Source organism: Littorina saxatilis, linkage group LG7, assembly GCF_037325665.1.
Source record: "Littorina saxatilis isolate snail1 linkage group LG7, US_GU_Lsax_2.0, whole genome shotgun sequence".
Lineage (NCBI taxonomy): Eukaryota > Metazoa > Mollusca > Gastropoda > Littorinimorpha > Littorinidae > Littorina > Littorina saxatilis.
In genome coordinates, this window is record NC_090251.1 from 51,439,208 (window position 1) to 51,461,743 (window position 22,536).

Here is a 22,536-nt window from a genome sequence, read left to right on the forward strand (position 1 = left end):
GGAGGGTTGGGGGTGGGTAGGGAGGGGGTGGGTATGGTTTACTTTGAGCAGGTCGGTTTCAGTTTTAATAAACAATTCTAGAGAATTGTGTATCTTATATTTGAGTCTTTCGTGTTTTAGACATTGATGCATTTAATAGTTTTAACGAGTTGCCTTTTGTTTTATCATTCTGGTGTTTATCTAGATGTGCTGTGTATCTTATAAGAAGTTCTTAAAAGTTCGAAGTTATTTTAGCATATAGGTTTTTTTATGGTCTTAACAGTTAAACATGTATTACGTTTATCATTAAGATTCATGCTTTGTTAGCACTGAGCAGTTGTTTTAATCAGTCTGGTTTTCTCTTGTTTTCATCTTATGAACATTCTAAATGTTAGACTAACTTATTGTCTTGTACAGAATAACAACTGTGTGAATGGTGCTATACTGAATGAAAGAGTGTGACATGAAGTTCTTGTACATCATTATAAAGAGTGTGAATGACGTTTTAGATTAGATGTCAAGCGCTTAGAGCAAGCCTTTTTAACGAAAGTTTTTGATTTAGCGCTATATAAATGTTCTTCTTATTACTTATCTTAGATCTAGATCTGTCTGTCTGCATGTAGCCTACTTACAAGGACACGACTGCCAACTAGTCTCGGCGCGCTCAAAATAATAATGACCGAGACTGTCAGTACTTCCTTCGCGTGACGTCTAACCCTCTTACGTCATAATGTGACGTCAATGTAATGTGACGTCTTCAAATGTTAGAGTTTCTACCACAGACATACACACGCACAGACGCACGCACGCACGCACAGACAGACAAAGTTACGATCGCATAGGCTACACTTACGTGAGCCAAAAAGGAGAAAGAGAGAGTCGTCAGTAAGTAGTGGTATTGACACGTAGCGATAATGACACGTAGCGCTAAAAGATGTAGTGCTGTCGACACGTAGTGATAATGAACGAATGATAGCGACTCATCGACAAATTATTTGTAGCACTAATCAACGTAGCGATAGCGGCACGTAGCACAAATGACACGTAGGACAAATGACACGTAGCACAAATGACACGTAGCGCTAGCGATACGCACCAACAGAAGGCTGAAATCGAATTCTGTGAATGTGATCGTTTATCGTGTGATGGAGTGATACCGCTAGTCGTTTTAACAAAAGAAGCTTTCTCAGAAATATTCAAAAATGCATACACAGCAGTTCCCTTCTTTTGATAGATGTTTGGTTTGTTTTGTTTCGCAACATGGGACACTGTTCAAAAGACAGTGCAGGAGTATTTTCAAACACCTTGAGGAGACAGGACATTGTTTCTGTTTCACAGTGGCCAGGTCAGTCACGATGTGTGGTCAGTGTTAAAAAGCGACCCTGTTAGATTCACTCGAAGGGTACTAACACTGCATGCATTGTGAAACCGCGACCAATGGTACTGTTCGTGTTGTTTCTGTAAATCATGGTAAGTTTTGTGCATACACAAGAATCACCCGGTTTTGTGTGTGTCTCCTATGTGAACGGGGCATGCTGTTATGATTACAGAGTGATCTACTGTTTCAGGTGTCAGTGCGGACATTGCTGCCGGATGCCAACTTCTGTTGAGTGTGTGTGTTGCCACGACGTCAGACAAATCAAACAGAAGGTAGAAGGCCTGGAAGAGCAGGTAGGCTGCATCACAGCACATCCTGGCTTTCGTACCGTGTGCCTGGACATCTACTGCCTGGAGACCGCATACTATTCGTACAAGCAGGACTACGGGCGTCTAAATTTCGATCTGCATGAGTATGTAACACAACACAAATCAGAAGATTATCATTCGGATACATTTGCATATTCTTACACTGACAAGAGAGTGAAATAGTACATTGTATTACACAAATAAACAGATCGGATACGTAAACTAGACACAAATACATCGAATCTAATTAAATCTTCATTATAAACATTAACAGTGGAAAATAACAGCAACTGGGAAACAATAACATTTGTGTGAAATAAATACAAAACCTATTGTAAGACTGAACACCCACCCACACACTTTTCAAGATACAATTTAATTGATGTGGGATTCTTCAGTATGTACACTTTTTACTTGCCGGTGTAGCACGATATTAATCCTACGAGATTTTTTACTCCGGAGTAAAAAATTCGTACGAATATGTTACTCTACTCATACACGAGAAAGTTACTTCCCACAACAGGTGTACTCCGATGAAAAAAAATGTCGAACAAAAATGTAACTCCCCTGACAAATAATTAACGAATACATTAATCCATCCTATCCACATAATTATCAGTATGATTAGAGCTTGTTCATTTTTCTTAAGTTTTGACATCGCAAATGTACCTCATTGCTTAGAATGGGTGTGTAGCTGACGATCGTTGGTGAAAGCCTACAGTAATAGAACTTGGCGGACATTGGTCATAGTCCGATAACTGCCTGCATACAGTATACCTACATAACAGATTCCAACACAAATTTCTAAAGTGAACATGTCATATCTTTATATTTATGGATGAAGAAAAGGAGGTTTCCGCCTGACATTTATCGAAAAAAAGGAAGACATCTTCTGGAAGGTTTTAGATGCAAAGTTTCATGAAGATCTCAGCAATCATTTTCAAGGAATCGCTCCACACGCTTTCTATACGATTTTCGTATGAAATTGTAATCTATTTTCTTGCTACGGGTTATTGATATATAGATTTTAAATATTTGCCTATATATATATGTATATATATATATATATATATATATATATATATATATATATATATATATATATATATGTATATTTGTGACAAAAATGCAGTGCGTTCAATGTTATTCTGGGATTGCTTTACACCACTTGTTTCTTTCTTGCTTTCGCAGGAAATACAGATATGTCGCCTACAGGCAGCTGGTGCGATGGTGTTGGGGTTTTCTCGGCAAAAGCATCAGGGTGCCTCTACCAGCTTGTGCCGTGAAAACGATCAGGGACACTTTCCCTGACGCCGGAGGAAGAGTGGGGTTCAAACTCCCCCAGCTGGAGGGAATCGTGTGACCCTGTGTTGAACAGCTTCCTGCATGGTGGGACGATGGTACTGGGATGCCAGGTGGTCTGGTACATGGTCCACATGATCCCACACACTTAGTTCCAGGTTCCTGGGGCTGTTAGTGTACTCCCGCATCAGATATTCTGTGAGCCGGTCAGCATAGCCTGTGCCCCGCAAATAGAAATACAAATTAAATCGATGAATTTGACTCAAGAAATAACTGTTTGTGGTGATATGCATCGGTATGAATATATAACGGGTACATTAAATATACCCCCTTCCCCCTCTTGTGTTACAACGTTCACTACCTTTCTTGGTTAAATGAACTGCTTGAAGTTAAACTTTTAGAAATTTACCCTCACTATTATATATTTTTCTAATTTCTAAGATTTCATTTTGTTACATATCTTTTTTAAGACATAGAGTGGGAGTTCCACTAAACTCAGGTCTGTCAAACTTTTGCGTCAGATAGTGAATTTATGACTCAGAAACATACTCATAAGGGAGAGATCATTGAAACTGAAAGCAGAGGTTATTTGTAGAATTCCCCAAGTCTTCGTGCATGCGAGTGTCCGACAAACAAAACTGTAGCACGTTCAACCATCTTGACAGAAGGAACAAATACCCACGCTTCCAAAGTAGGTCAGAACTGTTGCAGAGTAGTACAGGAAGGTTTTCACACTATAACTACCACTCTCATGAAGTTTTTCACTTCAATTGAAAGCCATGATAGTGGTACGATATCAAAACAGAAAAGCTTAAAAAACAATGATATTCGCCAGGATTATTGTCGCTTTCCTACTCCTCAAAAACTCAGCTAATATTTCGGCTGTCACTGTTTACAGTCAGGATGATTGTGGACTATGTTTATAATGTACCCATCATCCTCTGTTTTACCCCACCCCGTGTCATCCGGGTTGCTCCAAAACAACATTGTCTGCTTCAGGAGCAGACGACAGAGAAATAGTATACATCACAATCACATACGGACATGATCTGTTGCATAAATTCCCTTTTCTTTCTTTTTATCTTTTTTTTTTTTTTCGTGGGGGGTGGAAATGTTTACAACAATGTGCATGAGATATAGCGAAATTCGTGATTAAGCGTGAAACGGGACATTGGGCATTTCCCCATGTTCAACTAAGAAACAGCGACAGAAGATTCATGACAAAAGCTTGTACCTTCCAGTGATAACTGTGTCACAGCTCTCCTCGGATTGGTTACTGAGTTCCCAGTCCTCGTTTTCTCGGTCTGTCACCACTCCCTCCTCCTCGTCTGACTCGCTGACGGGCTCTTCCTCCATAACCTTAAAAAGATGTTCATGCACTGCTAGCGGTTGTCGGTTTCCTTTGGGTTCTTCAGAATCCGTCTGCTGGCAGAAGTCAACCTTTTTCATCTGAACAAGAGGTGCTGGGTGTACCTTATCATCTGAACAAGAGGTGCTGGGTGTACCTTATCATGTGAACAAGAGGTGCTGGGTGTACCTTATCATGTGAACAAGAGGTGCTGGGTGTACCTTATCATGTGAACAAGAGGTGCTGGGTGTACCTTATCATGTGAACAAGAGGTGCTGGGTGTACCTTATCATGTGAACAAGAGGTGCTGGGTGTACCTTATCATGTGAACAAGAGGTGCTGGGTGTACCTTATGTGAACAAGAGGTGCTGGGTGTACCTTATCATGTGAACAAGAGGTGCTGGGTGTACCTTATCATGTGAACAAGAGGTGCTGGGTGTACCTTATCATGTGAACAAGAGGTGCTGGGTGTACCTTATCATCAGTTTGTGACCCTTTAAAACAGAAAGAACACTTCATCCTTTGCAACTTTCATGCTCATCATAACAAGAGGCGAAGCCATCAAGGCTCACGTAAGAAATCGACAAACAGTAACACAAACTCAATCACTCCGTCACACATACACACACACACACACACACACACACACACACACACACACACACACACACACACACACACACACACACACACACACACACACACACACACACACACACAGAAAGAGCATAGGTGAAACTGTGCAAGAAAGCGAGACACTAGATCTAGATCTGTCTGTCTGCATGTAGCCTACTTACAGGGACACGACTGCCAACTAGTCTCGGCCCGCTCAAAATAATAATGACCGAGACTTTCAGTACTTCCTTCGCGTGACGTCTAACCCTCTTACGTCATAATGTGACGTCAATGTAATGTGACGTCTTCAAATGTTAGAGTTTCTACCACAGACATACACACGCACGCACGCACATACGCACGCACGCAGGCACGCACGCACGCACAGACAGACAAAGTTATGATCGCATAGGCTACACTTACGTGAGCCAAAAACATGAAATTCTATATTTAGCACGCATGTGTGTGTGTGTGTGTGTGTGTGTGTGTGTGTGTGTGTGTGTGTGTGTGTGTGTGTGTGTGTGTGTGTGTGTGTGTGTGTGTGTGAGTGTGTGAGTGTGTGTGTGTGTGTGTGTGTGTGTACACCTTTCACATTGCTGTGGGTTGACTGTCTGTGCACAGGCAAATATTTTCATGACTGGCGGTTTTTCGTGACAGCGGCAAGTACAGCAGGGCTTGTTATGGAGTGTCCTTTTGTTCTCATCGTTTGCCGTTGGGAATCGTGACAGTTCCCTTTTCCTCTGGAAGTAAAAGAAGAAATACACTTAGTGTAATGATAATTTGATTTGAAAGTATGCTTGGTCTGGTATTGTCTATTGACCTATTCAGAACATTGAAAATGGAAATACCCACTGAAAGACGTATGGATATTATCATGTGTGTATCCATGCGTAAGTTTCAACACATAAGCTGGTTTTACGTGTCTCAGTCATTGCAGACAAATCACATGCACGATTCTCACAGCTCTCGTCTTTCAGTAGCAAAAACTGCACGCTTAGAATAGATATTTTATACATAGTAAATTATAATTCAAGCAAACACTGTCAATGTCATGGATTTACATTTGGAGTTTGCGATCATATTTACCCCACGCTTGGCACATATATTGTGTAATGTCTCAACAACAAAACTGACAACTGACGTGTTACTCTTAATCTGCCGCGCCACCCCCCACCCACCCCCCACCCCCACCCCTATCACCCCCACCCGCTCTTGTTCCTGCCCAGCCCCCATTTTCCACAGCTCAGCTCAGACCGGTATGCAACAGTGTTGCCCCCGTCGCGATATAACCTTGAATGGTTGAAAACGACGTTAAACACCAAATAAAGAAAGAAAGAAAGAAAGAACAGTGTTGCCTGTGGCGCTTCGACGTCAATACATCATCTTTGTAATCCAGCAGTAATAACCGGACCAAGACACACTAATCTGCACCAATTCACATTTGCTGCGCACCAATATGAATATGTGGGTGCATGGTCAAAACAAAAAACATCTACTACATCTACAATCAAAGTACACTGACCTTCAAGCAGCTTTGAACGGAGGGTACTGCCAATCGCGACAATACTCTTTTCGGTTGAAACCCCAACCTGTTTTGCTCAAAGTTGATGAAGTCGGTTTGCACGAAATGTTCACTGCAAATGAACCTGCTTTTGCCAGACACTTTTAAATGCGCACGCTTTAGCTGTGGAAACATCTCCCATTTCGATAACAAACTTAGGTTTTTGGTAGGAAATCTGTGGAAGGAAATGCCGCTTGTTGTTTGCGTGTTTTTGCAGTTTGCGGCTGCACACCTACGAGGCATTCTTCCGGACCCAGTTATCACTTTTAGAGAAAGGGGGAATGTACGTTCTGGCTCACTGATTCCGACAGACCCTAAATATTAACCAAAAATAGGCTTCTGGACTAAACTTTTACTAAAATGAAACATGCGACAAAATCAGAAAAATACTGCATAAATCCATACAAAAAAAATACAGTAAAGTAAGGTTGTTTTGAACCAATTCCGGGTCTGTCGGAATCAGTAACCCTGAACGTACATTCCCCCTTTCTCTTATACAACATTCTTAAGCTCAATACGCTCTCTCATTTACAAACTTTACTTCATATGTTCTTTCACTGTTAGAATTATATCTGATACATGCAATGTGACTGTCTAAACGAATAGTTAACTCTTTACAAGTGATTTTCTTTTTTCTTTTTCTTCCCGTCCTATTTGAATCCCCTTTTTTAAAAACTGCTTTTTCAGATCTTCTATATCGATTGGCTTGTTATATTCAGCTCGTGTTTTTGTTTGAATACTTACTTTCTTACTTTTGTAGTCATCAAAGTCTGTTTGTATCTGTTTGAATTCTTCGTCAGAAACTTTTGAATCTTCAAGTGCTTTACTGATAGACAGTTTTAGGCTAGACAATTTTGATGATGCAAGAGTGGAAATGGATTCGTGTTTTTCAAGCTTTTTCACAATTTTTTTCATTATAGCTGATGCTATAAATGATAAACCACCAACTGCTGCTGCCACACCACCTAGGATTAGAGAAACTGGAGTCCCTACTCCGGTAGCTAACAGAATTGTTCCCGTTACACCTGCAGCTGATGCAAGGATAGTAGAACCAGTGCTGGCATTAGAAAGGCTGTTGTAAGTTGTTGAGTACTTACGTCTAGCGCGAGAATATTTTTCTAATTCATCTTCTAGTTGTTTTTGTATATTACTAATGTGTGCCAGTCTGAATTGTTGACTTTCTGCTGCACTTTCATCAATATTAGGATAAAGCTTCACACTGCTAGTCATCTTTTTAATGCAAAATATAAAATATTTATCTTAATTCTCACTGGCCAGTGTTTCTGCTAAGCTTTGAAGCTGTTCATTGCTTAACACCTTATCTGTATAGTAGAAAGCAATCAAATCAAGATAAGTAAGATTAATACTTCTTATTTCTGTTAAATTATTTATATCTGCGTTAACAACAACATTTTGGTTTGACGTCTGTTTCTTTATTGTGTTAGAATCCTTTTGAACAGCAATAAATACTCTGACTTCTTCAACATTTAATGGTCTCCAGTTGAGATTTATTCCTCTCATTAGAACAGTGTTTGTGGTTTCTTCCCTTTTCCTGACAACTATATCAAATATCATAGTTGCATTCTGCCCTATTGGAAGCTTGGGTATAAAATCGACAATGGTGTCAGCGTCCTTTTCAACACTTTGTTTTCTGTGAATGAGATAGTTGTTCTTATGGAAAGGTTTAACTGCAACTTCTCCCCTGCTGTTAATCGCAGGAACAAGGCTAACAATTAGTGGTCCAGCATTGATTGACTTACGGAATGTGTCGTCTTTTCCAACAAGAGTGTATGGACTCACAAATTCAAACTTCATTTCCCAGTCAATCTTTTTCATAACAGGACTAAGTACCCATTTTTTATTCTGATGTTTCCACATGTAGAATGTGTCAAGGACAATTGGATCAGGTACATTAACATCACGGATTTGACCTAGTTTGAGGAATCTTGGTTTCTTTTCATCGTCGATTTCCTTTCTCTTGTAATGACCAGTGTCTGTAAACTCGAATGCATACACTGCACCAACTTCAGCATTGCTCTCAAAGTCGATAGCGTCTGCTAAATCTTTCAACTCTATAGTTGAACATGCAACAGGATAAACTATTGTAGGTCCACTCGACATTTTAATACTCAATATTTTATGGAACTATTTCCAATGTAATGTTAAACAAACAATCAACTGGTTGTCCACTTTGATTTTTCAGATCAATGTGTAGGAATTCATGACACCCTTCCTCCAAGTCCTTGAACTGAAGTGTCTTAAATGTTGGCACGTGCATTTTACAAAAAGAGGCATCACTCGGTGGAAGAATCCTAAGCAGATCAGAACGCTGATCATTAAACAGATTATAGGATGTGTTAAGCTCTCTCATGTGAACAAACAGTACACTGTTAACATCCATGTCAATGGGACGTGTTCCCTTGTATGTATTTGTAATTCCAAGCATATCAAGGAGTTTGGTTGGAAACTCAAATGATCTGTTTACTTCTCTAGTTTTGGGCATAGTAAGAGTAGCAATGAGACTTGCATGATTTAAACTCGCTGTAATACCTACTGGAGCAAACAATTCTTTCTCTAAAGTGCAGAAGTCATAGTAACCATCTTCTACAGAATGTTTTTTATCATTAATTCTAACCCAGTTGTTATCCTTTTTTTTACTGATATTATACCAAGTAACCTTGTACATAATTTCATGCAGTGCAACTTTCATTCCTCCATTTTGATTGTTGATAGGGTTTGCAAGTTTAACTGGCACACTAGTCTTCACATTTGTTAGTGTGATAAACATTTTTTATTCAACAACAAAAATGAGTCAGTATAAATTCAACAAAGACGTTAAATACAAAACTGGACCATATTACAATCCAAAGACTATTTCTTTCCATGAGTTGGACTTTGCTGTAACAGAAACAGAATCCATTCGCGTTAAAGTGCCTGACCCATTCCATTCTTACCTAAATCCCCCAATCAAAAATGATAGTGTTCCAAAGATGTGGAACTCTCACCCAATGCAGTTCTATCAGAATCAGTTAAACTTTGCAATATTCTGTGCAACCACAGGATGTGGAGTGTCCTATGCAGACCACATGAATAATTCAAACTTACTGACAAAGTGTGTGTACACATTTCACGTTTACTATCAGTGCAGGAGAATCTTGTCTGAACTTCAGGCACCAATGCCGCATGAAAAGAGCTGGAACCCATTCAACAATAGGATAAACATGAAAGTGTATGAACGTCTCTGCAATGAATTCAATATAGATTTTAAGACCGACTTTAGGCAAAAGCAAGACAAAAACCATGGCATGGGAACACTATATTTATGGGGTGTCCACAGGAGGTATAATTTTGATTACTGGCCAGGTCATACATCTTTTTCTTCAAATGTGCAGGTACAGTTAGGATCAATAGAACAACAGCACCACAATGCATGGACTACTTTTATATTAGACACCGGCAAAGGTTTCACTGGATCAGGTGTTGAAAGGATCAATGAATCTATCCGAACATATGCGTGGTGCTTGCTAGGCTCGCAGGCACAGACACGATCAAACATAATAAGAACAAGCACAGGGTTTGATGCACAGAAACAGTTGTTATCAAATTTAGAAGATGTCATAAACTCTGCAGTTGATCTGCCTTCCAGCATCAAAAGGTATCAAGACTCTCTCCGTTATGCAAGATCAAAAGTTGACTTTGCTGTTGGTAACTGCCTTTACATGTTACCTTCTGATCTCCAGCTGCAGATTGGAACAATAACAAATTATAACAATGAAATCATTATTGCTAGTGACACCCAGCCGCTTGGAAAGGGAGAAGAACTGAATTCAGAAATCAGAACGATGCTACAGCCATATCACAATGAACAGAAACAAAGCGCGACAAGTGAAGATCACGCTGCAGGTGAAGATCATTCTGTCACTAGTGATGATCAAGCTGTTAGTATTAGTGATGATCATGAATCGCAGAAGACTGCTCTAGTAATTGGTGGAGTGGGTGTAGGCTTACTTTTGCTTTATTCTCGTTAGCAGAACACCTGCAATTAAAACTATTAGAGTCCAGAGATGTTCAGCCATGAAACCAACAACTTTACCTGCAAAAGATAACAGCCAGCTAACAATTGAACCAATGATTCCTGGAAGTGCATCCAAAGCTTTTGCTGCTAGTTTCTTTAATAGTTCTGCAATGTGTTTGAGTTGTTTCTTTACCCATCCCGGATCAGATGGAGGTGAAGGTGGAGGTGGAGGTGGAGGTGTGACAGTGCCACCTGTGAGTGTTAACACTAATGTGCTTATTGCAAATCCTAACGCAGTTAGTATACTAGCTATTGTGATTCCCTGCTCTCTGAAAAGCGTTCTAATTCTTTCAGCAAGAGTTGTGTCTTCGTAAAGGATTCTTTGAATTGTATTTTTTATTCTGCTGACCTGTGTTCTCAGTTGTTCTCTATTGTTACTTAGAACTTCTAACCTTATGGCTTTCTCCTCCTGCAAATCTTTTAAACGCTTAGAAATTCTGTTTTTTACTTCTTGTTCTAGGTTCAAATCATCAGCATCAGCAAGTTTTTGTTTCTCTTTGTTTATATCTTCATCCAGCTGACCTAGTTTTGACAGATTATTTGCTATTTCACCTCTGATGGTTTGTAGTGATTGATTAAGGGCTTCTATTTCTCTCATAGGTAATAGTTCATGTGGAGTCTTCAGTGAAGTTTCCTCAGAAAAAGAAGTCTCTATCTCTTGTATAAGTTGATCAGCCTCTTCTGCAAGTTTATTAAGATCTTGCAATGGAACAGATTCTATTTGAGTAGCAGTTGGTAGTCCTAGTTCTGCTTGTTGAAGTAAGGAAACAACATGGGAAGGTGATGACCGTGTGCTAGGCACAATATCTAATTGCCTAAGTCGATTAGCAGTAAGTTTTTGTTTTAGTGAAACTTTTGATAGAAACTTAGCAGGATTAGATTTATATGTAAGTTGGACTTTTTCTCCTTTATCGCTAGTTGTATATAAATGATTTGCTTCCATTTTGAACTGGTTTGGATCTAAAACATCAGGTTCTTCTCCTAAACTTTTGTAGAAATCTCTAACTTTACCTTCCAGAAGTTTATGTCGTGCCACCTCATAATGCAGCGAATGATGGTAGGGAACCAAAGGGATTGCTTCGCTCATGTCGTCCGCTGGCTCAAATAAATCTTCAAATCCACCTTCTGCCATTTGTAACTTATTTTTTATTTTGAAAATAAAAAAAGATGGCACAATCGTTCGGTTCTGTTCTTGATCCTTACAGAAGGCTGAAAGAACCTCTCGGGGTAAAAGGAATAAGGCAAACAGTTATAGTTACAAATAATCCTTCTACTATTGATCAGAATGAAATACTTACTGTTAGGTTTCCTAATCTAGGTAAGAACGATGTTATTGTACCAGGCACTGTAAGACTATCATTCAAATTAGAATTAGAATCTGGCTCAGATGCAAATAGGACTTTGGCTTATAATGTAGGAAGAGCAATTGTGAGGAAGATTACTGTCAAACTGGAAGGGCGGGAAGTGATGTCATTGAATAATGCAGATGTTTTTTTAGTTTATGCAGATCATTGGTTGACTGACAATGAAAAGAAAAACAGAGTGTTTCAAGGGATTCAGTCAGAAAATGGGATAAAAGTTAGAATAGGAGCAGGAGATAAAGCTGAAAATAACAAAAAAGATAACGCTGTCAATGTTGCTTTTGGAAACAAATTTTGTATTCCAATTGACTTTGAACTCATAAATTCACATCCTCCCTTCTATCAAGGAGCATTGCGTGACAGGCTGTCATACGACCTGACTTTCAATAGTTATGATCGTGTTATGCTTTCACAAGACCCGGAAGCAAAGTATAAGGTGTCTGGAATTTCTTTAGAGTTTGATGTTGTAAACCATCCTGAACTGGCTAGACTTATAGAAAATCAGTACAGTTCTAAGCTGCCTATCTATTATGAAAGAGTGTTGAATCACAGTACACTTTCAAAAAGCCAGGCTGATCCAATCTGGAACATTAACTTGAATACACCAGCTAGGTCAATGAAGGGAATACTTATGTTGTTTGAGGAACCAAAAGATTCATATGAAAGGCAAATAGAAAAGTTTTACAATCCACTAATCAATAGAGTATATTGCACAATTGAAGGGCAGCCAAACCAAATATTTGCATCTGGCATGCTGCCATACCAACACTATGATGAAGCAAGAAAGTACTTTACTGGAGGAAGATTGAAAGACCCAACATCTGATCTTGTGGCTAAAGATCTACATTTACACGGTGTTGGCGTAGAAGATTTCTTGACAAATAAATATGCGTTATGGCTGGATCTCAGAACAACTGACGACAACAAACTGCATGGAAGTGGAAGGCGAATTGAAAACGGATCAGAAGGAATCACAATACAAATTGAAAAGGAAGTAGGGAGTAGTAGTAAATCAGTTAAGATCTACGTGTTTGTTGTGTCAGATGCGCAGTTAAACATCTCTGAAAGCAGATTACAGGATATTGTTTATTGAACGTGTTAAAATGAAGTATCTAGATTTTCTTCCAAAAGATCCACACTGTTCTTTGATTTGTGGGGCAACAGGTTGCGGCAAAACAAGATATGTTTTGGATTTATTACAGACTGTTTACATAAATCACTTTGAACACATAGTCATATTCTGTCCAACCATAAAGCATAACAGAACATACAAGGAGAGAAAATTCATATGGTCTGATCAAAATATATTTATTGTAAATCCTTCTGATCGTCTAAATGTTTGCTTGGAGCATTATTTCGATCTTTTTCAGAACACGCCAACACTGTTTATTATTGATGACTGTGCAGCAGAACGTGACATTGTTAGAAAGAAAAGTGCACTAGCAAAGCTTGCATTCAGTGGACGACATGCATTAATATCAGTTTGGATATTAACACAAAAATACAATGCAGTTCTGAAAGACTTTAGAGAGCAACTCAAAACAATAACATTGTTCTATTCAAAGGACCGTGACAGTTTTGAAGAGTGCCTTCGAGAAAATGATGTCATTGAAAACAAACAGGAGAGAGAAAGAATAAAGAAAAATCTGAAATCTTCTAAGCACTCGAAACTGGTTTTAAAAACTGATCAACCAGTTCAGTATGTATGTTTGTAGAAATCCTTGCTAAGTTCTTGTCAAGTTTTTACTAAGTTCTTACCAAGTTCTTACTCAAGTTCTTGTCAAGTTCTTGTCAAGTTCTTGTCAAGTTCTTACACAAGTTCTTGTCAAGTTCTTGTTAAGTTCCTACCTAAGTTCTTGTTAAGTTCCTACCTAAGTTCTTACTCAAGTTCCTACCTAAGTTCTTGTTAAGTTCCTACCTAAGTTCTTACTCAAGTTTAATTACTAGATTTTAATTTTATTCTGCATCAAAATAAAATGAACTGTGATGAATTGCTGATGCAGACTGCTACAGATATTGAAATCTGTGACAGTAGGACTATACCTGATAAAAAAGAAAGATTGTATTCACTTGCTGTTTGTGGAAAAACAAAACACTACCTTGGGCAGCAGTTAACTGTGGAAGAAGTACAACATCTTTCCTCAGAAGATATAGAAAAGTATCATGGACGGTATGAATCAGTGCTTGGTTCTAAGATGGTTAGAAGTATTGGACAGACTGTTATAGGTTTGTACACAAAGATTTTTGGACATTTTACACCTCTCGACTCGGAGGAAGACTTAACACATGATCTAACTCATGACCCTGTTGTTTCCAAGTCCCTCGAATCTCTTGCCTGTGACCTGTATTATCGATTTGGTGCTTTATTAGTACCATTTGTTGCTGGATTAATTACTTTCAAACACATTAATTTTCAGAATAAAAAAGATGACAGATCAGTTGAAGCAGACAGTGGAGCAGACGAAAATCCCAGAAGTGAACACAGTGACAAAGAAACCTGGTAGAGTAGAAGCAGGAAAAAAACTAGCCGAATGGAACAGACAAAAAAAGTTAAATCAAAAGGCAAAGCAGAACATTATGTCTGAAGTTGAGCAGACACCAAACATTCCTGAAGTGACTAAGGTCACACAAACTGATCAAGAATTAAAATCTTCATTTCTATCATACAGAAAAGTAGCTGTAGCAGCTGTTGTTGGAGGAGGTGGATACTTGCTTTACAAACTTTGGCAAGGCAAATATAAAGTGTCAGAAACACCAAAATCAGAAACACCAAAACCAACAAACAAAGCAGTACAAACAATAAAAAAGCCCACAGTAGTACCTGCAGTGGATTCATTTCATATGGAATAATTTTAATATTTTAATTTTGATAACATAAAAATGAGTTCTGAAAAGACAATAGTTAATCTAGTTTATCACGCTGCAGTGATTGGAGGCTTGAGTGTAGGTTACACAATGCTGGGTAAAAGTCTCCTCAGAATGAAACCAGCCGACTTGGGAAAGTTAGACTTCGAAGACGGTGCTAAACTAATTGGTGTTGTGACAGCTTCCTTTGCAACAAAAGACTTCCTGGTGAAGCAAGGAATTATTCCAGAAAATATAAACATGTAAGACAATAAAATGGCTAGCTTGGTTATGATGGTGGGAGGTGCGATTGTAAATGCGCTTGCATTTTCTGGCAGCAACTATTTGTTTTCTAAACTACAAAATGGTGAAGAGAGGGAAAGGCACAACAAAGCCATGGAACAACTGGCGAAAGCACAGGATGAATACGAGAAGAAACGAATTGCGCAGTTAGACTTTATGAATGATAAACTCAGGCAGCAAGGACATGCAAACAAAACCTTTGCCAATGTTGATGCAGCCATTCAAGAATACTATCTTGTAACTGGAAAGAAAATGAAGACAAGTGCTCCTCCAAAACTGGGTGACTTTTATCAGCCTTCAGAAGAGCAGAAGGTGGGCGAGATTGTTTTCATTGTTATTGGTATGGCTGTTGTTTACTTTATTGCGCGTGCTGTCAAATCTTAATATTCTGTCATTTAAAAAACCATGAGTGATGCTTTGTTATCTAAAATATATTATTCCCCAAAAGGATACTGGAAAGGAAGAACTGCTATTGACAAGCTCAGTGACGCAGCAGGTGTTTCTCAAGATATAGCAAAGAAATGGTTGTCAAAGCAGGCAGTTTGGCAGATCTATTTACCTGCACCAAGAAAAATTACACGACCACACTTTGTTAACATTAAACCGAATGACACTCATCAAATAGACCTGCTGTATTTACCGCATGACACAGTCAGAAGGAAGAAATATAAGTATGCACTGACTGTAGTTGATGTTGCAACAAGATACAAAGATGCTGAACCGTTGACAGAGAAAAGTGCTATAGCTACAGCTGTTGCCCTGCAAGAAATTTACAGACGTGGACCACTAAAGTATCCCAGAGTGATTCAGTGCGATGATGGTAAGGAGTTTAAAGGAGCTGTCAACCAGCTTCTGTTAAAACATCATGTTACAGTGAAGAGAGGTATTCCAGGAAACCACAGGTCACAGGCTATTGTTGAGAGCTTTAACAAACAGTTGGCAGAAAAACTGTTTTCATATCAGTACCATCAGGAATTTTTGGACACAGAAAGTAAATTGCGTAACACTGAATGGGTCAAAAGATTACCATCAGTACTTAGAGCAATGAATCTGGAGGTATTTAAAGCTACAGGGTTAAGACCAGTTGATGCAATCAAACAGAAAACAATACCTGTTGCTCCAAAGTCAACAACACCAGTGGCATTACTACCTTTCAATCAGAAAGTCAGATATTTATATGCACCCGGTGAAGCTGAGGGTGACAGCAGGAAGCGTGCAACGGATCCAATCTGGAGTATTGACATTCATGAAATCAAGAGAGTAGTAGAGACAAATCCACCTATATATTACTTGAGAGAACCAGCACCGCAAAGAGCCTTTGTAAAAGAGGAATTACAATTAGTTCCACGTGGTACAAATGTTAAATGATTTTTTATTTCAGATTTTATAGTGTTAACAAACATGAAAGCTCTGAGAAAGAATTCTAAGCAACTTCATTTTTTTAATTTATATTTTTATTTTGAGTTATAAAATCAAACTCACAGCGATGGAAGACTCTGTATTAGAATCTTTATCGACAGTATTTGACACCGTTGAATTACAAGTAACGGATCCTCAAAATGTGCAGTCCAGTGTGCAAGACGCCATTGAACAAATTCCAAACAATTTGTTGATTGAACCTCCAGTAAAAGTGCAGATAGTCAGTTTAATAAAATACAAAACAGTCAGTGATGAGGTGCTAGAAGTTCATGTTTCAACCAGACAACTAGCACTTAATTCTATGGCAGAATTGAATGGAAACTGGGCAGATGAAATGATGAAACGGTTTGAGCAAGCTGCAGAGGATGCAAAGATGAAAGGATCCGGATGGTCAGAAGGTGAAATTCTAAAAATAGAATTGAAGCTAAGTAAATTTGCCCCCATCAGAGGTAGAAGTTACATACCTTTACCTCCTGCTCTTGTCAAAAAACGTGCTGTGCTGAACATAAAGAATGATGATGACAAATGTTTTATGTGGTGTGTTCTGGCAATTTAGACTGTACAGTGTAAAGAAAAATGCAGAAAGAGTGTCTAACTATCATGCATACAGAAATAAACTAAACTTTACTGGTATTGAATTTCCTGTCAGCATTACAAGCATTGACAAATTTGAACAGCAAAACAAACCCATCACCGTAAATGTTTACACGTGGGATGAGGAAGATGAACTGAAACCAGTAAGAATATCAAAGAACTCACCAACGATTGGTGATTGTGATACTAACCATGTTGACGTGTTACTAATGACTGATGGTGTAAAATATCATTACACTTTGATTCGTACAATGAGTAGACTGATGGCGAGCACAAGCAATCACAATAGTAAACAAGACTTTTGTAGGCGATGTCTCTTGCGTATTCCATCAATTCATGCAGCACTTATACACAAGCAACATTGTAAGAGCGTTGATGATGCGGTTGTGAAGTTAACAACACCACCGCCAGACAGCAAAGTGTATTTTAAGAATGTATGCAAACTACAGAAAAGTCCTTATGTTGTTTATGCTGACTTTGAATCTATCATTGTGCCATATGAAGGACCTTTACCAAAAGACCTACCTAAAACAGTAACTCTAAGTAATCATCAAGTCTGTTCATATGCATTTATTGTTGTTAGTTCAGATGGTAAACATTCTAAACCGCAATTGTACAGAGGACCTAATGCAGCAAAGAACTTCTTACAGCAAATGAACCAAGTGCGAAATGACTGCTCCAAACAACTGAATCTTTCAGACATTGTTATGAAACCTGAAGACCAAGAACAGTTTAACTCTACCACACAGTGTTGGATATGCGAACAAAGTCTAACACCAAACACAGACCATCCAATAGTAAGAGATCATGATCATGTAAGTGGGCAGTTCCGAGGAGCAGCACACAGCAAATGTAATCTACAATTAAAGTTTGATCCTAAGACTTGGAAGCTTCCAATCTTCTTCCATAACTTGCGCGGTTATGATTCACATCTGATCATGCAGGCAGTAACTGATGAATACAAAGCAAGATGCATTGCGCAGTCTTCAGAAAAGTACATGGCCTTTACTCTGAATAGTTTATACTTCTACGATTCTGCTCAACATCTGATGGGAACACTTGAGTCTTTATCTTCATCACTAACTGCTTTCCCAATCACATGTAAGTACTTTGACAGTGACTTAGTTAGAAAGGGAGTCTGTTAGGAAACGCTAACGCTACCGTTGCTGAGCTTTGGTTCAGTTTTGTGTGTTGCATGTAGTTGACTTATTTGTACTTTGTGGGAAAGTACCGATATTATATTTTGTAAACACAATATTTATGCTTGGACGAGAATGCAGGTGAACTTTCTAGTCCTGTCAAAACAAGTTGTTTACCATGCTGTTTTAGTCGTGAGTTCGTGGCGTTCGTTCGGATTAAGTGCGTCGGCGCTTTTTGATGTACGTCAGAGAGAATGTCGCTAGTTTAGTCCATGCACGGCTCGTATAATGTAGTTGTATCGTGTTCGGTCTGGAATATTCTCGAGATTGAGTATTTACTATATATGCCAGCGCGATTTGAATGTTAAAAAAGCTTCTATTTGAGTTCTGCTACGTTGTGCAGTTGTATGTATTGAATGCTGAATAAATCCTCGAACTCAATTTGACGAGTTGTTTTCTGCTGCTGCGAAGACGGGCGACGTAGAATAAAAGAACACAACTATACGACGTTTGAGAACTTGTGGCAATCTCAAGTGTCGTGTAACAATTGGGGGCCAAGCCGGGATCTACGTTTAACGCCAAGGGTTTTCCAGCAACAAGGACCAGCGTCAAGACAGTCACAGGAGGTAGCCATCAATCGGGTGTATCCTGAGGGATCAGTATTGAGACTACGGAACCGTGGATTCGGTGTGACTGTGGGAAGAGTTTGGTAATCGCCGCAGCTCGATACGGTGAGCGACGCCGGAGTGTATCGGGATTACAGAGGTTAGCTGCCGTTTGGACGAGACGGACTTCGTCGCGGAGCTAGTGCATTAATACTACGAAATACGACTGGGGTACGTCGTGTACGTATCGTGAGCAGAGTGCGCCGTCACGTTAGACGAGGAGGGTGGCAGCCTGCGTCTACGAAGGTGAACAGCGACGAGAGAAGCATCGGAGGTGCAGTAGAGACTGTGTTCTTTTAGAAGACTACATTCGTCTACGTTCGGGGCTGTGAAAGAATACAGACGAACGCACCGGAAAAGACCAGAATGGCTGAGTTCTGGGGAAAAGGAATTGAACTGGGACTAAAAGGCAAGCAGTTGACGGAGTTCGTCGAGTCCCAGACACGACTGCTGGCGCAGCGTGAAGAAAGACAAGCGCAGCGTGAGCGAGAAGAAAAAGAAAGACAAGCGCAGCGTGAGCGTGAAGAAAGACAAGCGCAGAGTGAAGAAAGACAAGCGCAGCGTGAGCGTGAAGAAAGACAAGCGCAGCGTGAAGAAAGACAAGCGCAGCGTGAAGAAAGAGAAAGGCAAATTGAGCTGAAACGCTTAGAGCTCCAAATAGAAATGGAGACGAAGCGTTTAGAGCTTCAGACAGAAATGGTGCGTGTTCAAAATGAGCACGAGGCACCACGCCAAAGAGATAACCAGCAGCAAATGTTACACAGGGCACCGAAACTTCCAGCATTCGCTGACGGGAAGGACCAGATCGACTGCTACCTTGCAAGATTCGAGAGGTTCGCTGAGAGTGCTAGATGGCAGCGCGACGACTGGGCGATTCAACTCAGCGCACATTTGACTGGGGCAGCACTTGAGGTCTACACTAGACTCTCAAACGATGACGCCAGAGACTATGATGTACTGAAGGAAGCTCTGTTGCGTTGCTACAACTTCACTGAAAGGGGCTACCGTCAACGCTTCCGCGAATGCCAGCCATTGTCTGGAGAGACACCGAGCCAGTTTGTGGAGCGCCTGTCGTCATACCTGCAGAAGTGGGTGGAGTTATCAGGTGAAGAGCAGTCATACGAGAGTCTGCGGGACTTGATCGTGAAGGAGCAGTTCCTTAATGCCTGCCCGAAGGACCTGGCGACCCGCTTGGAAGAGCAAAAACTGCGGGGTTTGAAGGACATTACTGATGCTGCTGAGCGTTATCTCATTGCTCATGGAAGGACCCTGGGGACGTCAAAGTCATCGAAACCTTTCCAGAAGAGCGGGAACCAGGGAAACCAACCTGCCAAGGGACAAACTGAGTCCGCACCATCATCCAATGAAGGGCAGAACATAACGTGTTTCCATTGCAATGCCAAGGGTCACCGAGTCGCCAACTGTCCCCAAAAGAAAAATAACGGACATGACAATGACAAAGCGCAAGAACATCGACGGAGATATTACGACAACAAGAGGCAAACGAGTGACTCGAACCAACAAGTATGTGCGAGCAGCGTCATACTTCCAAGGGCTGCCTAGCAAGTGGATACACCATCGGACGTGGAAGAATGTCTATCTGATAAACAGCTTCTACTCGCCAATGGCAAGTCAATCTCTGTCGTCGCCAGCGCAGCTGTGTCAGTGTCGAACATGCCCGTGTCGAAGGGATTTGTTGAGAAGCAGGAAGTGACTGTTCTCAGAGATTCGGGCTGCAATGGAGTCATTGTCAAAGAGGATCTGGTGCCAACAGAGAAGTTCACTGGTGACTTCAAGTGGACGCTCATGGCTGACAGCAAATGCGTGAAGGCACCAGTGGTAAAAATCCAGATCGATACTCCATACTTCACCGGAGAAGTTGAGGCCGTCTGCCTGAAGAAGCCCTTGTACGATCTACTAATTGGGAACATTGGGGGTGCGAGACGTCCTGATGACCCTGATTTCGAATGGAGAATGGGCTCAGCTCAGCCTGCTGCTGAGGAGGAAGACCCACTGCCATTCGCGAATGAAGATATCAGCGAACTGTTACGAGATGACAGAGCAACTGTGCATCGCCGCGACCAGCCGCAGGTTGTAAGCGCTGTGACGACCAGAGCCCAGGCGAAGAAGGACAAAACAACTACGCCACTCAGGGTCACCAACAGTTCTGCAACTGCTGTCGTGGACAGGGATCGGCTGATTCAGCTACAGGAAGCTGATTTGACCTTGACAAAGTACAGGAGTCGTTCTGTCAAGGAGATGACTAAGGGCGAAGGCACTGTGCACTTTGAAGTAAAGGCCAAGATCCTGTACAGAGTGTTCCAGCACCCGAGAGTCAACGGTGGGAAGCCATTACGTCAAGTTCTGGTGCCTCAACCACTTAGGCGCCAGGTGATGGAGGTGGCCCACGACTCTATTATGGGAGGTCACCTGGGTGTCAAGAAGACATCGGACAGAATCCAGGCTGCGTTTTACTGGCCAGGACTGCATGCAGATGTGACTCGATTCTGCCGATCGTGCGATATTTGCCAGAAAACCATACCTCGAGGAAGGGTCCCGAAAGTGCCGTTGCAGAAGATGCCTTTGATCGACCGACCTTTCAAGAGGGTGGCCATTGACCTCATCGGCGAGATCAAACCGCCAAGTGAAGCGGGTCATCGTTGGGTACTGACCCTGGTAGACTATGCAACCAGGTACCCAGAAGCCGTGCCTCTGAAGAAAATTGACACCGAGACTGTTGCCGAGGCACTTGTGGACATTTTCAGCAGAATTGGGGTTCCTGAAGAGATCCTCACAGACCTGGGGACACAGTTTGTCTCTGAATGCATGGAAGAGGTCAACAGGCTGCTGAGCATTCGTCACTTGACTACGACACCCTATCACCCGATGTGCAATAGGCTGGTAGAAAAATTCAATGCGACGCTGAAGTCCATGCTGAAGAAACTATGCAGTGAGCAGCCAAGGCAGTGGCATCGCTACATCAATGCCTTGCTATTTGCATACAGGGAGGTGCCACAAGAGTCCACTGGATTCTCCCCGTTCGAGCTGATGTACGGGCGGACCGTGAGAGGTCCGATGCAAATACTAAAGGAATTGTGGACGAAAGATGTGGACACACCTGAAGTGAAGAACAGTTACCAGTACGTGTTCGAGTTGCGAGAGAAACTGGAGGAGACTCTCGAGATTGCGAGAGAAAACTTGAGAAAGTCTCAGGATAGTGGAAAGCACTACTACGACCGCAAAGCCGTAAACAGGAAGTTTACACCAGGTAACAAAGTGCTGATACTGCTTCCCACTGATCACAACAAACTACTGATGCAGTGGAAAGGCCCATACGAGGTTGAGGCCGTGGTAGGGATCAACGACTACAAGGTGAATGTCGGCAAGAAGTCCAAGATCTACCACGCTAACCTCCTGAAACTGTATGTGGAGAGACCTCCGGAAGCAGTACAGGTCGCAGCAAGTGTGGAAGAACCAGCCGAACTAGACGAGTTCGACGGCGAGGAACTACTGGAGTTGGGAGACCTCCACAAGAAAGAGGGAGTGGATGACGTCAAGTTAGGACCTGACCTGACAGAAGATCAGCAGAAGGAGCTGCATGATTTTATGGGCGACTTCACCCATAGGTTCTCTGATGTTCCAGGC

The 22,536-nt window shown here is 41.0% G+C and overlaps 1 protein-coding gene and 1 long non-coding RNA gene across 2 annotated transcripts in view; both read left to right on the forward strand.

Annotated features, from left to right (window-relative positions):
• LOC138971759 (uncharacterized) overlaps positions 1 to 3,243 on the forward strand; it is an 11,491-nt gene extending 8,248 nt beyond the window's left edge. Inside the window, exons 2-3 of the long non-coding RNA XR_011457361.1 lie at positions 1,548 to 1,769; positions 2,857 to 3,243. This is a non-coding gene — a long non-coding RNA (uncharacterized lncRNA). The remainder of the gene's footprint in view (positions 1 to 1,547; positions 1,770 to 2,856) is intronic.
• Positions 1 to 20,454, forward strand: part of LOC138970230 (trichohyalin-like) — a 113,876-nt gene extending 93,422 nt beyond the window's left edge. Inside the window, exon 2 of the mRNA XM_070342725.1 lies at positions 18,600 to 20,454. Coding sequence (XP_070198826.1) covers positions 19,258 to 20,454 — 1,197 coding nt within the window. The 5' untranslated portion in view covers positions 18,600 to 19,257. The remainder of the gene's footprint in view (positions 1 to 18,599) is intronic.
• Positions 20,455 to 22,536: the final 2,082 nt, after the last annotated feature.